This window comes from Danio aesculapii, unplaced genomic scaffold (assembly GCF_903798145.1).
Source record: "Danio aesculapii unplaced genomic scaffold, fDanAes4.1, whole genome shotgun sequence".
NCBI classification, from domain to species: domain Eukaryota; kingdom Metazoa; phylum Chordata; class Actinopteri; order Cypriniformes; family Danionidae; genus Danio; species Danio aesculapii.
Genome location: NW_026613715.1, coordinates 7,501 through 22,134, shown reverse-complemented (window position 1 = coordinate 22,134; position 14,634 = coordinate 7,501). Strand labels below are relative to the sequence as shown.

Here is a 14,634-nt window from a genome sequence, read left to right as displayed (position 1 = left end):
CTTAATGAAAATTAAGCTCTGAATTGTGGTTTAAAATCAATTATTATCATCAGAAAGAATTTTAGTGGAAGCAGTGACCAAAACATATGCCTATTTACATATTTTCACTATAATCAGAATACTTTAATAAAATATTATGCCATATTTTTAGATGAAATATCCAAAATATTACATACAACGTAAAAAGGTGAAACTTAAACAAATTACTTTGACCTGATACAATTAAATGAATTAAGTTTGACAAACCTAAGTTATGACAGTTTTCAGTAATAAATTAAGGTCAGTGTTTCCTCTAGGATTTTTTCCAGCTGTGGTGGCAGGCCTTTTACACAGATCTTCTAACTACCTATGGTGTTGTTTCAGTGACTAATGTCGTGAGCGCAGTATCACTAGTCGAGATCGCTTTCATGTAATACAAGCATGCAATTTTCTTTGCTTGCGCGCCGATTTCCTCTTGTTTATATGCAAAACTTCTTGCATGCCCTCAAACATACAGGTGTATGTGTATGTACTTTTATTTCAAGAGTTCCCACTTAGATATGCTTGGCGTATAAAGCAGGTTTGGCATGCTGTCCCGGGAGAGAACCCTGAGCTCGGAGATATTTGAGCCCAGGGCTCCCGCCCGGTCAATAAGCATATCAGGAGATCCGAGATCAGGTAGGTCTCGAGAGCTCCCCCTTTAGAAAAGGGAGGAAAAGGAGGAGATGGGGTGGAAGGGGGGATTCTTCCAAACGAAGATAGAAACAGTAGAGAGAAAATGATCCATTTATAGTAAACTAGGATCACTCTGATTGGATTATTACTGATTACAGATGAGCGGCCAGACGTGCTCAATCATATCACGTGCTCCTCTCGAAATTAGTTTATGAAACTTCAGTTTAGTTGTCTTATTTCTTTAGTTTTAATTTCCAAAATGAATCCTCTTTGCTTTTAACAAGTTTACAATGATAATAAAGCTTGTTAACATATTTTAATGATTAATGAAGGAGTTCTAATGCTTTATTTTGTTATTTCATCCTCATTTACAAGTAGCCGGGTATTTACAGCTACTGTATATTTGTGTCCATTCGCATCCCGACCCTTTGTGCCCCCTGGCGGCATAGTCACAAACTGCTCTTACACCTAGAAACACAGTCTTAATCCTTTAGTGCGGAGGCGTTTAAGTAATTTATTTATGGCAAGTATGTTGTTCGTTATTAATAGTGAACAATACTTGTACGTGCCACAAAACATTGAAAGTATTATTATTATTAAATGAACAAGGGAAGGAAATTATTTGTACTGTAATAAAAGTATTACTAGTATTATTGTTATGTTAACATGGGAAGGAAATTATTTGTACTGTACTGTATGTACTGTTCCATTCTTAAACGTGTAAAAGACTAACTTAATTTAATAATGAAAACTGTCGTAAATTAAGTTTGTCAAACTTAATTCATTTCTTTGAAACAAGTCTAAGTAATTTGTTTAAGTTTTCACTTGTGTAGACAGCTTTAATTAATCACCTTAAAACAGACAACCTGAAAAAAATTAATTAATAATTAAATTATTAGTGTCATTGTTTTAATTTTTTTTCTCTATTAAATTTTACTGTGTTTTTATTATTATTATTATTATTATTATTATTATTATTATTATTATTATTATTATTATTATTATTATTATTTTGTAAAACTTCATTTTTGGTTTTGACTTCCTATTGATGAAAGCATATTTGTGGTGCATCCCTATTTCTCTACTTGTTTGAATTGGCTTTATTTTTTTGAGATGGATATTTTTGGTGCACTTAATGGATGATGACTCTCTTGTACGCTGTGCAAAGTGTGCACAAAGTTTAAAGGGATAGTTCACCCAAAAATGAACAGTTCCTGTATATTTTCACCTTCAGGCCATTCGAGATGTAGTGACTTTATCATTTTTAGTTGAACTATCCCTTTAAGACATATTTTAGTGTTTGGGTTTGTGTCGGGTTTGGCATGAGGTGAAGGTAAGTTCCTTCTGTCTGATTTTTTCCTTTTATTTTGTCTGGATGTGATCAGATCTTTTTTTTATTTTATTTTATCTTGCGTGCCGCGAGTGGAGTAGATTGGGGGAAGATGCGCTGGTGTTAAATGCAGGGTTTGAGCATGTGGGACCGCAGTCGCTGTCCTCCACTGCCAGATTTCCTAAAGCCATCATAGTCTTCCCTGTTGTTCCACATTGTGTGATGAAGGTGTTTTAAACCCGCAGCATGTCCCGACGGCTTTAGGAAATCTGGCTCTTGGGTTTCTCTCCTGGTGCTCAGATGTGCATGTCTTTTGGTGAACTTTTGTCCTCCCACATCCTCCATGGTTAGTTTGAGATCTCATCCCAGAATAAATGACACCTGCAACTTTATCTTCATGCTAGGGCTGCACAATATATTGAAAAATTATCATAGCATGATAATAGTAAATTCAATATCCATATCGCAGAGAAGTGCATTAAATTACATTAATACCATGCCAAGCATGTGTGTGCTACATCAGTGTTTCCCAACCCTGTTCCTGAAGGAACACCAACAGTACACATTTTCAACCTCTCCCTAATCAAACACACCTGAATCAGCTCATCAGGACATTAGAAGTGGCTCCAAAACCTCAAGTTAATGAGTCAGATAAGGGAGACATCCAAAATATGCACTGTTGGTGTGCCTTCAGGAACAGGGTTGGTAAACACTGTGCTACATCATGCATAGGTTTTTTATCCACCAATATCCAATTCTGACCAATCAGTTGAGACTTTTACTATCTTTAACTCCACCTCTTCAGTAGGTGCGGTTAAGTGAAAATAAACACTAATGTTGGGAGAAGAGAGATATTAAGAATCCGAATTTCAGTTTTGAAGGTTTCCAGTTATTTGTAATGTTTTAAAGTCTAACCATGAGTTCACACCGCTGTCAACGAGAGCATCAAAAAAATTTAAGTCATTCCTTTTTTTATTGGGAGGCACTGGCGAGTTCTGGTGAAAGCATCACGGTAGTATAGGCATGGGCCTGGGATAAGATTCTGGCAGTATGATAACCGGTATCACGGTATTGTACTCACTGCTCTAAAATAAGTTATTTTTTAAATGTCTGTGTAAAAAACAACAACTTTTTTCCCCTTTGAACACAATATATTTTATTTTGTTAAAGATTTATTATATTTTGGAGTAGTAAACATGTCAGGCTAAATAATTCAAATGAATAATTGACTTCTGTTGTCTTCATTAGTTTAAAAACTAATTTTTTTTATATATATTTTTTTTGGATATCTTTTCTGCTGGAGATACTGTTATCCTAAAAAAACTAAACAAAAAATGTAAATGAAAAATTTTTACGCATACCTTAGGAATGGTATAACAGAAAATTTTGGCGGCTTTAAAACCTTGGCTTTTCCAAACCGTGGTATACCTTGAAAACGGTTATCGTCCCATGCCTACACGGTACGGCTGTGCAATTAATCAAAATTCAGTTTCGAAATCGATTTTTGCCTCCAACGTTTTTTAAAAACTGTAATTGACTACAATAAATGACTATTGCATCATATCCCGCCCCCTTTCCACTGTAAAGCTCAGTTTCACATGAAAAATGTGTAAAAGCATAGACTGTAACGTGACTTTTGCAGTATAAGACGTGCTTCATTTATTGAAATAGTTTATTTGTTACTCACATTAACCACTCTTTGTTATAAAGAAATAATTGAACATAAAGAGTTAAGATTAAAACGCGAATGTAAAAGTAAAAACATATCTTTATACAAAACTTTTTGAACATATGGCCCACTGATTATCGTTTTAAATAACCGTAATTACTGACCAAAATAATCGTGATTTTTATTTCTCCCATAATCAACACGGCTTGTTTTGGATATTATGGGCATCAAGGCAAGTTGAAATCAGGTCAACTTTATGTTAATGAGCTATGATGCGTTTCAGCAAGAGCCAATCAAAATGTACCTATCGGTTGCAGAGAATGGAGTGCGATAAACTTTGGTTCCAACCACGAGTTCCCAAGCAAAGCAAATGCAGAGGTTGATTATTACAATTTAGATTTCCCAGTTTGTAATGTGAAATGCCTGCAAGTTGACTTTAGCGTTAAAACGAAACGTCTTTTATAAACAGCGTGTTGACTAATTAGACTAATTAGCACTTAAACATCCTTACACTGTAAATGCTGCATTCCACACAATCGATTTGTGTTCGATTAAGTTAACTTATTCTTTTTTCACAAATTTAAGTTGGTTGAACACAATTTAGTTGTCGCAAAAAACCCTCAAGAATTGTGTTTCAGATATTTTTGAATAAGTAGTTTGAACAAACTGCAAACATCTTTTTTTTTTGAGTACATTAAACAAATTTGAATTGGTTTATTTAATTATGAAACAAGTAAACATGTTCGATTGTTAAGGGCGGCCACAGCTAATAAACAAATATTGACACTCTCGTTTGCGGTGGTGGGAAAGCACGATAAATCTTTGTGCCTTCATATTGTTTATAAAATTTTATTATCTCAATAAATATGCATTACCTGTTTAGTATAATCATAACATTAATAATTTGCTGTTAAATTGCTGATAGCTTTTGCGAGTTGGTTGTATTCTACGAAATATCGTTATCACAACACTCTACAATAATATGTCATGTTTTCCCAGTATCGTGCAGCCCTAATTCACGCTGTCTGTGTTTGTTTGTTAGTATCTGAAAATGTTGTTTTGTTTTTCTTCCCAAATGTGTTGTTTTATCATGGCGGTCTTTTCCTCCTCTGTCAGGTAAACGTAAAGCCCTGAAGTTAAATTTTGCCAATCCTCCAATCAAACCCACTTCCAGAATCACTTCCGGACTTCCGTTCCAGAACCCACACATGTGAGTATGGATCGTCTCTCGCAACTGCACATGTTTATAACTTATTTAATCATTAATCAATGATGGTCAGTTGAATTATTAGATAGTAAATAGGTGTTACAACTCAGATGTGCATAATGTTTTAATAATCCAACAGCACAGAGTACATAATTCTACTTACACTATGGTTCCCTCAGTTAAAGCCACTGGTGTATTTTTGACATTTGTCAGGTATTTGTCCTCAAACTGCTCCTGTGTGTAGCCCTAGTTTCTCACACATCTCATCCAAAGTCTTCTGCTGTGTTTTGATGTGATTTCTGACTGTTGTAGCTGAAATAACTCAAGTCATTCAGTGTAGTGATATGAAGCTGTAATGCACTCAAAACCTGCTGGAACTACTTTGCACTATGCATTTATATGAAAATAACTGCACAGCTCAGAATTCTTGTCATCAGCCAATAATAATCAAGCATTGTACAGCCCAATAGAAAACGCATTTTAATAGATTGTGTATTTTAAAATGATGTCAGAGAATGTTTTTATTCGGGAATTGATTTAAGGGAACTGTTCAAAAAGGTGTCTTCTGGAGGAATTTTAGAATATTGATCATTATTCGTTCACTTATTCATATTCCTTTGGCTTAATTTCTATTTCAGAGGTTGCCACTATTCTGGCATATGTTTTTATGCAGCGAATACCCTTCCAGCTGCAACTCACTACTGGGAAACACCCATACACATCACATTCACACACTTCGGCCAATTTAGTCCATTCAATTCACCTATAGCGCATGTCTTCGGACTGCGGGAAACCGGAGCATCCAGAGGAAACCCACGCCAACAAGAGGAGAACATGCAAACTCCGCACAGAAAGGCCAACTGACCCAGCTGGGACTCAAATCAGCGATCTTTTTGCTGTGAGGCAACAGTGCTAACTACTGTGCCATCGTGCTGATCTATTTATCATTAATCAAACTAAAAGATTGTGTATGACTCTTTTCAGTGTTGTTGTTATTTGTATGTTTTTTTTTGTAAACCAATATGATTGCATGTTATATATTGTATATTTTGTATTAGGTTTTGCCATGAAGAAAGCCAATGTTGCTGATTTGGCATTAAGACATACATACATAAATAAATAAATAAATAAATAAATAAATAAATAAATAAATAAACACATAAATAAATTAACTAACTAACAAACAAACAAACAAACAAACAAACAAACAAACAAACAGCCCAATAGTATAATGTAACTTGTTAAACTAAATAAATTACCAAATAAAAACATGTACTATGGATTCTTTATATATTCAATAAGAAGTGAAGTTTATTTATAAACTATTTTCGGGAGGATCACATGCTTATGATTGACCACAGTTGGTCCTGCATTAGCTAACACATGATTCACCAGTCAGATGATTCCCAACTCAGTTTCTTACCTTAGCTATCTTTGTCTTGAAGAATCCCCCCTTCCACCCCTACTCCTCCTCCCTTTTTCCTTTATAGGACGGCATGGCGGCTCCGTGGTAAGCACTGTCGCCTCACAACAAGAATGTCACTGGTTCAAGTCTTTAGCAGGCCAGTCGACGTTTCTGTGTGGAGTTTACATGTTCTCCCCCTGTTCACATGGGTTTCCCCTGGGTTCCTCCCACAGTCCGAAGACATACAACATAAGTGAATTGACCAAACCAAATTGGCACCATAGATGAGCTCTTAGTTAGCAGTATATCTCTCCATAGCAATCCTTCATTTGTCATTAGCAATAAAGAAGCAGGCGAGTTCTCAAGATCTACCTGAGCTCAAACTCCCCTCTCGCCCTGCTAACAGGAGGGAGCCCCGGGCTCGAGGATCTAATGAGCTCAGGGCTCTCTCCCGGGACATCATGCAAATACGCTTTCTAATCAATCATCAGCTAAGTGTGAACCCTTGAAATATATAAATAGACAGGCATAACATTGGAAAACTGATCACTGTGGTTGGCTTGTCAATAGAGCGGTATTGCGAAGAAGAGTTTTATCTTTCCAGACGTCTTTATATGCGTGTGTGTTTTCAGAGAGCGGCTGCGAACACACAGTATCGAGTCGTCTGGGAAGCTGAAGATCTCAGCGGAGCAGCACTGCGATTTCACAGCTGAAGACCTGAAGGATCTCGGTGAGATCGGCCGAGGAGCGTATGGCTCCGTCAACAAGATGGCGCACAAACCCAGTGGACAAATCATGGCCGTTAAAGTAAGCATAATGTGTACATTTCTGCATTCAGCAGACACTTCTATCCCAAGCGAATTACTATTGAGTGATAAAGCAATTCATTATAGACATACAATATATCACATTGGTTTAATTTGCAGTTGAAGTCAGAATTATTAGCCCCCCTGTATATTTTTCCCCCAGTTTCTGTTTAACGGAAAGAAGATTTATTTCCAACACATTTCTAAACATAATAGTTTTAATATCTCATTTCTAATAACCGATTTCATTTATCTTTGCTATGATGACAGCACATAAAATTTGACTAGATGTTTTTCACAATACTAGTATTTAGATTTAAGTGAGATTTAATGGCTTAACTAGGTTATTTAGGCAAGTCATTGTAAAATAATATTGTATAAGGGAGCTATTAATATTGACCTTAAAATAGTTTTAAAAAAGGATAGAATTCTCATACTAAATTTCATAATGATTATGCATAATTTTACATATTAAGCCAAAAGCTTAAGTTAGTTAGTGCTTACATAAAGGTCATTTCCACTGTCTTAAATATAAAAGTATACTGTTGAAATCACTCAGAAATTCCTTGTAGATTTCACAGGCAATTATAAAGAAACAGGAAGTTGGCCATTAAATATAATGCCTTGTTATATATAGAAGGCCAGACAGTGTGGTAATATTGGTCTATACAATGTTACGAAACAACACCATTACATCTCACGCCCTCTGGACAAATAATGCATTTGTAATGTAATTATGAATTACTACAGTTGTTTTAAGTATTTAGTGAACAAATTTATTAATATATAAGTTTTATTTTATAATAGTTTCATATAAATTTCTTGTACGTATATACAGTCAAACGATGACTCTCTTTACACACACGCACACACACACAAAATAATAAAGGCAAGAATAAAGGCTGTGTGTTTGTCAGATTGCTGTGTTGTGTTTAGATTTGTGTATATATGTTTATTTTAATCACCTTAAATTTTCTTTCTTTTTTTAATAAATCTGACTCGTATATGATGCTGCTCAACGTCTTCCCAAGACTCATTTCAAACAGCTTCAGAATGCATTTGAGTGATGAATTATGTGCTTTAAACATACGCTTTTGTCATTTTGAATAATCACAATAATCTGAAGTGTATAGCAGACTTCATACTCTCATACATTATGACGCTGATAAAATCTGCTGCCTTTTTTTGCAGTTTTTTACGGAGAATTTTGTAATCTGCGAATTTATGTACAATGATTTGAGGAGTATCAGAATTTATTTATTTATTGTTTACAATGCAAATCGAATCAGATCCACTTACTTTGTAAACAAAGCAAATCTCTCATATAATATCTCTACCAAAAGACGGAAAATATTACTTTACAAACTGTATTGTACATAAATCATATGAACATTTTCATAGTACTATTATTATATCACAATAATATTAGTAAAATTAATTTAAAAACGTAATAAATATAAATATACACACATTTACACAAGTAAATACATAGACTCCATGATGGGCTAAAAATTAGCATATTTCTGTGTGCGCAGATTTCATGTGGGCCTAGTCATGACTGGTTTAAAGGGTCAGGAAACACTCAACTTCATTTTCTGTAGTGTTTCTACAGTGTCAAGTGTTTGTGTTTTACATCATAGTAGACTATGTTAAGATTTGATTGTTTTGATTGTAGATTTTGAGATTATTACCTCTATTTTGTCTGTCTTATTTAAAATCTACATTGTGTCCCAATCACTGGCGAATGCTGCAGATTTGAGGGAATCTGCAATGCTTTAAGAAGCTAATTGAAGCCTCTTGAAATGAAAGAGGTTGTCGTATTGACTTTGCGACTGAACTGTGTCTGAAATACTAGGTTTAGTTCCGTTTTAAAGTCCACATGAACCGGAAACGGTGACCATCTGTTTCGTATTGTGACGCAGTTCCTAGAGAACCAGAATATTAAATGATAAAGGTTTGTTTTTTTTCTACTGCAAGCTGATTGGATGTCGTAAAGTGGGTATTTTATTCAGAAAGACCGGGAAAAGGGTTTTAAAAGAGTTATTACAACCTATCAGAATTTAACTAAACACAAACAGGAAGTGCCTTTTCAGGTTTCAATCTTAGAGCAAACATTTTTTTTTCTTAATGACATACACAGATGAATTGTTCACCACAAAACTAGCAATCTGAGGTGACAAAATCAAACTGTAGATTTCCTTTGTACTTTAAAGCTCAAGTGTGTGTTTTCCAGAGGATCCGTTCAACGGTAGACGAGCGAGAACAGAAGCAGCTGCTGATGGATCTGGATGTGGTCATGAGGAGCAGCGACTGTCCGTACATCGTCCAGTTTTACGGGGCTCTTTTCAGAGAGGTTTGTCAGCTTACCTACTCCTGACCTTTTCTGAGAGAGCCTTTCTTACTCCAAACACGTGTTGTTTTCTGTTTTTAGGGGGATTGCTGGATATGCATGGAGCTCATGTCTACCTCCTTCGACAAATTCTACAAATACGTTTATTCCTCTTTAGACGAAGTGATTCCAGAGGAGATTTTAGGGAAAATAACATTAGCTGTGAGTCTCTTTTTTTGTGTGTGTTCAGATCTGTTTGGGTTTTATAAACGCTGCGTTCATTTACACACACTCTGTGTCATTTCAGACTGTGAAAGCACTTAACCACTTAAAAGAAAACTTGAAAATTATTCACAGAGGTAAGAGAGCCGCTGAATGATTGTGCCGGCTTTTTTCATGTCTGTTCAGGTTATTTGTGCGTGTTTGATTTGAGTCTAAGTGCCTGTCCACATGAACGCAGGTATTTTCAAAACCAATATATACAGTACTGTGCAAAAGCTTTAGGCCAACATTAAAACTGTTTGTTTTATTGATGGTATAATGATTATATGTGACCTTTAACCACAAAACCAGTTATTTATTTTGCCTTTTTCTAAATTGAGATTTATACATGGTGAATAAATTATCTTTCAGTTGATGTATGGATTGTTAGGATATGACTTGGGTTAGGTTAGAGTTTGAATTATTTTGGTTTGTTTAAGACGTGTGAAAGACAATGTTTGTCCTGATTTGAGCTGCGTTTCTACAAGTGTTGTTAGCAATATTGTCTGAATTGATGAAATTGTAAATATTGAAAAGTAGAGATCGGTTTTAATCCATTATGCCATTCCTTCTGGAAAGGACCTCAGTGGTAATAGTTTTCATTTTCAGCATGATATTGATCTGCAAATTGCAGTGAAATCCTATTTGGAGAAAAACAACTGTTGATGAAACACAGAGAGTCATGAAATGGCCTCCATAGAGTCCAGACCTGAATATTATAGAGGCTGTATGAGCAAAATCTTGACAGAAATAGAAAGATTAGACACTCTAAACCTAAAGAAGCATCATGGAAAGTCCAATAAGAAGCCTGATATTACACAGCACGTTGTTTCAGAAAATGTCAGGACAAACAAAACAGTTCAAGCTGTGCTTGGTGTCAAAGGAAGCCACGTTAAACATAGACTTTTTCTTGAAGAGGAAATGTTGTGCTGTTGCTTTTCTTGTACATATTTCCTGTATTTGCTGAGACTGATTAATTATATAATGTGCTATATCTAAATCTATAAAGTGTTAGCATAGTGGCAGATTCTAAAACAAGACTAATGACCGATGCTAATTATGGATAGATCGCCACTCTATGTGTAACTAAAGTGTTTCTGCAGGCTGTTTTTATCAAGTGTGATTATAAAGAATAAAATCAATAAATTTGTACCGTTAGAAGCTGGATATATTCACAGACTGCTGCCACACAACTGTTTAAACCCCTTATGAATGTGATTTTTGCATAATAGGTCCCCTTTAAAAGCCATCCTGAAGTAAAACACGTGTATTTATTCGCATAATTGTGATTCCTTTGGCCTTCCAAATAAAGCGAGCCTCAGTTTGAGCATTTCTTGTTTGTAAATGGTTAGATATGAATGCAGTGCTGTTTTCCTCTGAATGAAGCTCTCTTTTGGTCCGTCTGCAGACATAAAGCCATCAAATATCCTCCTGGACAGGAAAGGCAACATTAAATTGTGTGATTTTGGCATCAGCGGGCAGCTGGTGGACTCCATCGCCAAAACCAGAGACGCAGGCTGCAGACCGTATATGGCAGTAAGATTTGTTTATTCGCTTATACTGTATAGACAGCACACACTACAGTTCATGTTTGTGGTTTGGAAGATTTCTGTAATGTCTTTCAAAGTTTTTTTTCCTATCCAAAGCTGAATTTTAAATATCACAATTTGTAATAATTTTTATAAATGTATTTCATTCCCTTTATGTGAAGCTGAATTTTCAGTCTTCAGTGTCCTTCAGATCCTTAATAATCCTTCAGAAATCAATATAATATATACAGCTATATGGTAAACAAGTGGAGACCACTTGAAAGTGCTCAGTTTCTCTGGATTTACCATTATACAGGGTGGGCCATTTATATGGATACACCTTGATTAACTAATTGGGAATTTCACAAGAAAAAACAATGGTGTGCTTGGTTTTAACGTAACTTTATTCTTTCATGAGTTATTTACAAGCCCCCTCACATATACTAATGTGCCGCAAACAGGACGTTAATATCACCAACCATTTCTATTTTATTAAGGTGTATCCATATAAAAAAGTAATTTTTTTATTCTGTAAAGCATTGGTCTCCAACCCCCGGGCCACAGACTTGTACCAGGCAGTAGATCAGTTGGTACCGGGCCGCACAAGAAATCTTTAATTATGTTGTTTGCTGATTCTGAACGATTTTTTATTTTGAAAAAAATTACCATATTCCCTTAATTGCATCTCAGTCACTTGAGCGCCAAAACTGAACTCACAAGCAGCAAAATGAGTAAGAAACATTCGTCTTTGGGAAGTTTCTTTCTTTAGGGAAAGGGCCCAGTGAAGGACCCTTGAACTGTCAAGGCATGGATCCACAACCCATTTCTTAACAAATCAGGTGAATTCAGCATGTCTGTGCAAGAAGAAGAACTGCTGGAGATCCCAAATGACGATGATCGTTAACATAACACGTCTTTTCCACGCACAAGTTTGTTATTTCCAATGGAGGCACTCGCATATTTGGAGTGACGTGCATGCGGCACCCAGTTAAAAACATCTCATGCTTTCAGAATACCGTGAGCGCACCGTGAGTCACGTGACAAGAACTGACCAATCATCTTTGTACTTTGCATGAAATATACACGTATTTGATATTTGACATATACAAAACACCTAAACACTGCAGTGCTTTTTCCTTTTCTCCATAAAAAATCTTGTATCAGCGTTGCAGCAATGTTTTGTCAGCTTTGAGAACAGTTAATGGTAGCCTAGTGATCTACGTACACTATCAAACAATTTTTATTTTTTATTTTATTTTTGTGTAAAATTACAGGGTTTTTACCTGTAATGTATATGACAGTAGAGATTATTGACAGGAAAGCATGGGGAGCAGAGAGAGGGGAAGGATTGGCATAGGACTGTGAGGCAGGAATCGAACTCGGGTCGCCGTGAGCACCGTGTCGTGCATGTGTCGACGCACTAACCACTACACCACTGGCGCCGACGACAATTGTTATTTTGACTCTTTGTCGTAATCTGCAAAGAAGTCTTTAAAAATAATCCAACACATTGAATTAAAATGATATTAATGTTTTAAGTAAACCCATACCTAATAAAATCCAGAGAAACAGGGATTTTTAAAGAGGTATCTTAATAAAAAATAATTAATTAAAAAATGTAAAAAAAAATATATATATATATATATATATATATATATATATATATATATATATATATATTATTATTATTATTATTATTATTATTATAAAATATTACGAATTTTTTTTCTCACACTATTGCATTTTTTTTGTACGCTGTAAATAAAATCCAATTCATTTTTTTAAATTAAATTCAAGCCTATGAACAATAAAAATGCTTGTAATTATTTTTGAGACACACACAGGATTTCATTGACACACAGATTTTTTTCCTCCATTCAGTAAAATGTTTGAGAAAGAACATCAGTCAGTCTTGTCTGGCTACTGATGAAAAACTAATGAGTGATGCCATCCATGAGTGTCCATGAATGAACTTCAGCTCTGATGATGTCATTCTCTAATCTGAGCCGTGATCTCATCCCTGCATTATGACATCATCAGGCTGCAAACATCAGTAGCACAGCTGTTAGGATGTGACACACACACACATACACACACTGCTGTCTGGCCGGATGTGTGTGACGCTGCACATCTGTTTCAGTGGTGTTATGAGCTGTAAAGCGTCTGGATCAGCACAGACCGTCTGATGTGTCTCTCGCTCTTCATTTTTATGTGTTTATTCAGACTGACTTCAGGATATATCCCTTTAAGTGTGTCCTCTTTAAAGTGAACTCATGACCCTGGAGTTTCTAAAGCCATGCTAGCTGAAAAAACCGTCATGAAATATTTACAGCATTTAGAAAACTGTTAGCTCGGAAATATGAGGTTTTAGGACTGACTGAACTAGAACATTCAGAAATAAAGTCTCTGCCCACATTTTAGAGGATGAAAATGTTGTCAGAAAAGGACAATTGATTTATTGTATATGTTTGTATTTGATTAAAACTAATAACTAGATTTTTTAGAATGTTATAATAGTTAATAATAATAATAGTAATAATAATAATAGTAGTAGTTAATTATAATAATAATGAGCGACGTTTGTGTGTGTTTATATATATATGACATACATATTATATATATATGGCATACACACACACACACACACACACACACACACACACACACACGTCCCTCATTATTATTATAATAATAGTAGTAGTTAATTCTAACTTTATATATTTTATATAGTTAGTTATATATATGTGTGTATTTATTTATATATATATATATATATATATATATATATATATATATATACACATGCATACATGCATATACATATAATATATAAGAAGAAGAAGAATGATACGTTATTAAAAAACTAGCACTGATGGTACATGGTAAAATAACACTTTTAATATATATATATATATATTTAATAATAAATATTCTAATAATAATAGTTTTATAATACAACGTCTGGCCAAACTGAGAGCAGGCAAACATTTTTTTGGAGTAATGCCAAGAAATAAAATGCAAAAAAGAAAATAATAATTCTGAACTGGTTCAGTGAAGTGTTCAGGTTTTTAAAGCTAGAAATGTATGCAAATATGCTTTTGTTTTGCAAATGTGCACTTATTTGTTACAAAACAAAAGTCCCCTACATCCTGGATGACGTGGGTGTGAGTACGTTAACAGGACATTTTAATTTTTGGGTGAACCATCACTTTAAATCGATCAACTGTGGAAATATAATAATGACTATTATATATTCATTTATTAAACCATACTCTTTGTCAGTGTCTTTTCTTGATAAAATATTAACAGTACCATGTAATAATACTACTACTAATACTAATAATAAAATACTACTACTAATAGAAAACTAAGAAATAAAATATATGATAATACTAATAATAATTATAAAGTACTACTGCTAATAATAATAATAATAATAATAAT

At 34.6% G+C, this 14,634-nt stretch overlaps 1 protein-coding gene across 3 annotated transcripts in view; it reads left to right on the top strand.

Moving 5' to 3' along the window:
• The window catches only part of map2k4a (mitogen-activated protein kinase kinase 4a), a 30,271-nt gene that overhangs the window by 8,143 nt on the left and 7,494 nt on the right, over window positions 1-14,634 (top strand). For 2 of the 3 annotated variants that reach the window (XM_056452609.1, XM_056452608.1), the window contains 6 exons: window positions 4,770-4,863; window positions 6,898-7,072; window positions 9,305-9,424; window positions 9,503-9,622; window positions 9,708-9,759; window positions 11,070-11,197. In XM_056452609.1, coding sequence (XP_056308584.1) covers window positions 4,770-4,863; window positions 6,898-7,072; window positions 9,305-9,424; window positions 9,503-9,622; window positions 9,708-9,759; window positions 11,070-11,197 — 689 coding nt within the window. The remainder of the gene's footprint in view (window positions 1-4,769; window positions 4,864-6,897; window positions 7,073-9,304; window positions 9,425-9,502; window positions 9,623-9,707; window positions 9,760-11,069; window positions 11,198-14,634) is intronic. The other variant, XM_056452610.1, reaches the window with a different exon arrangement.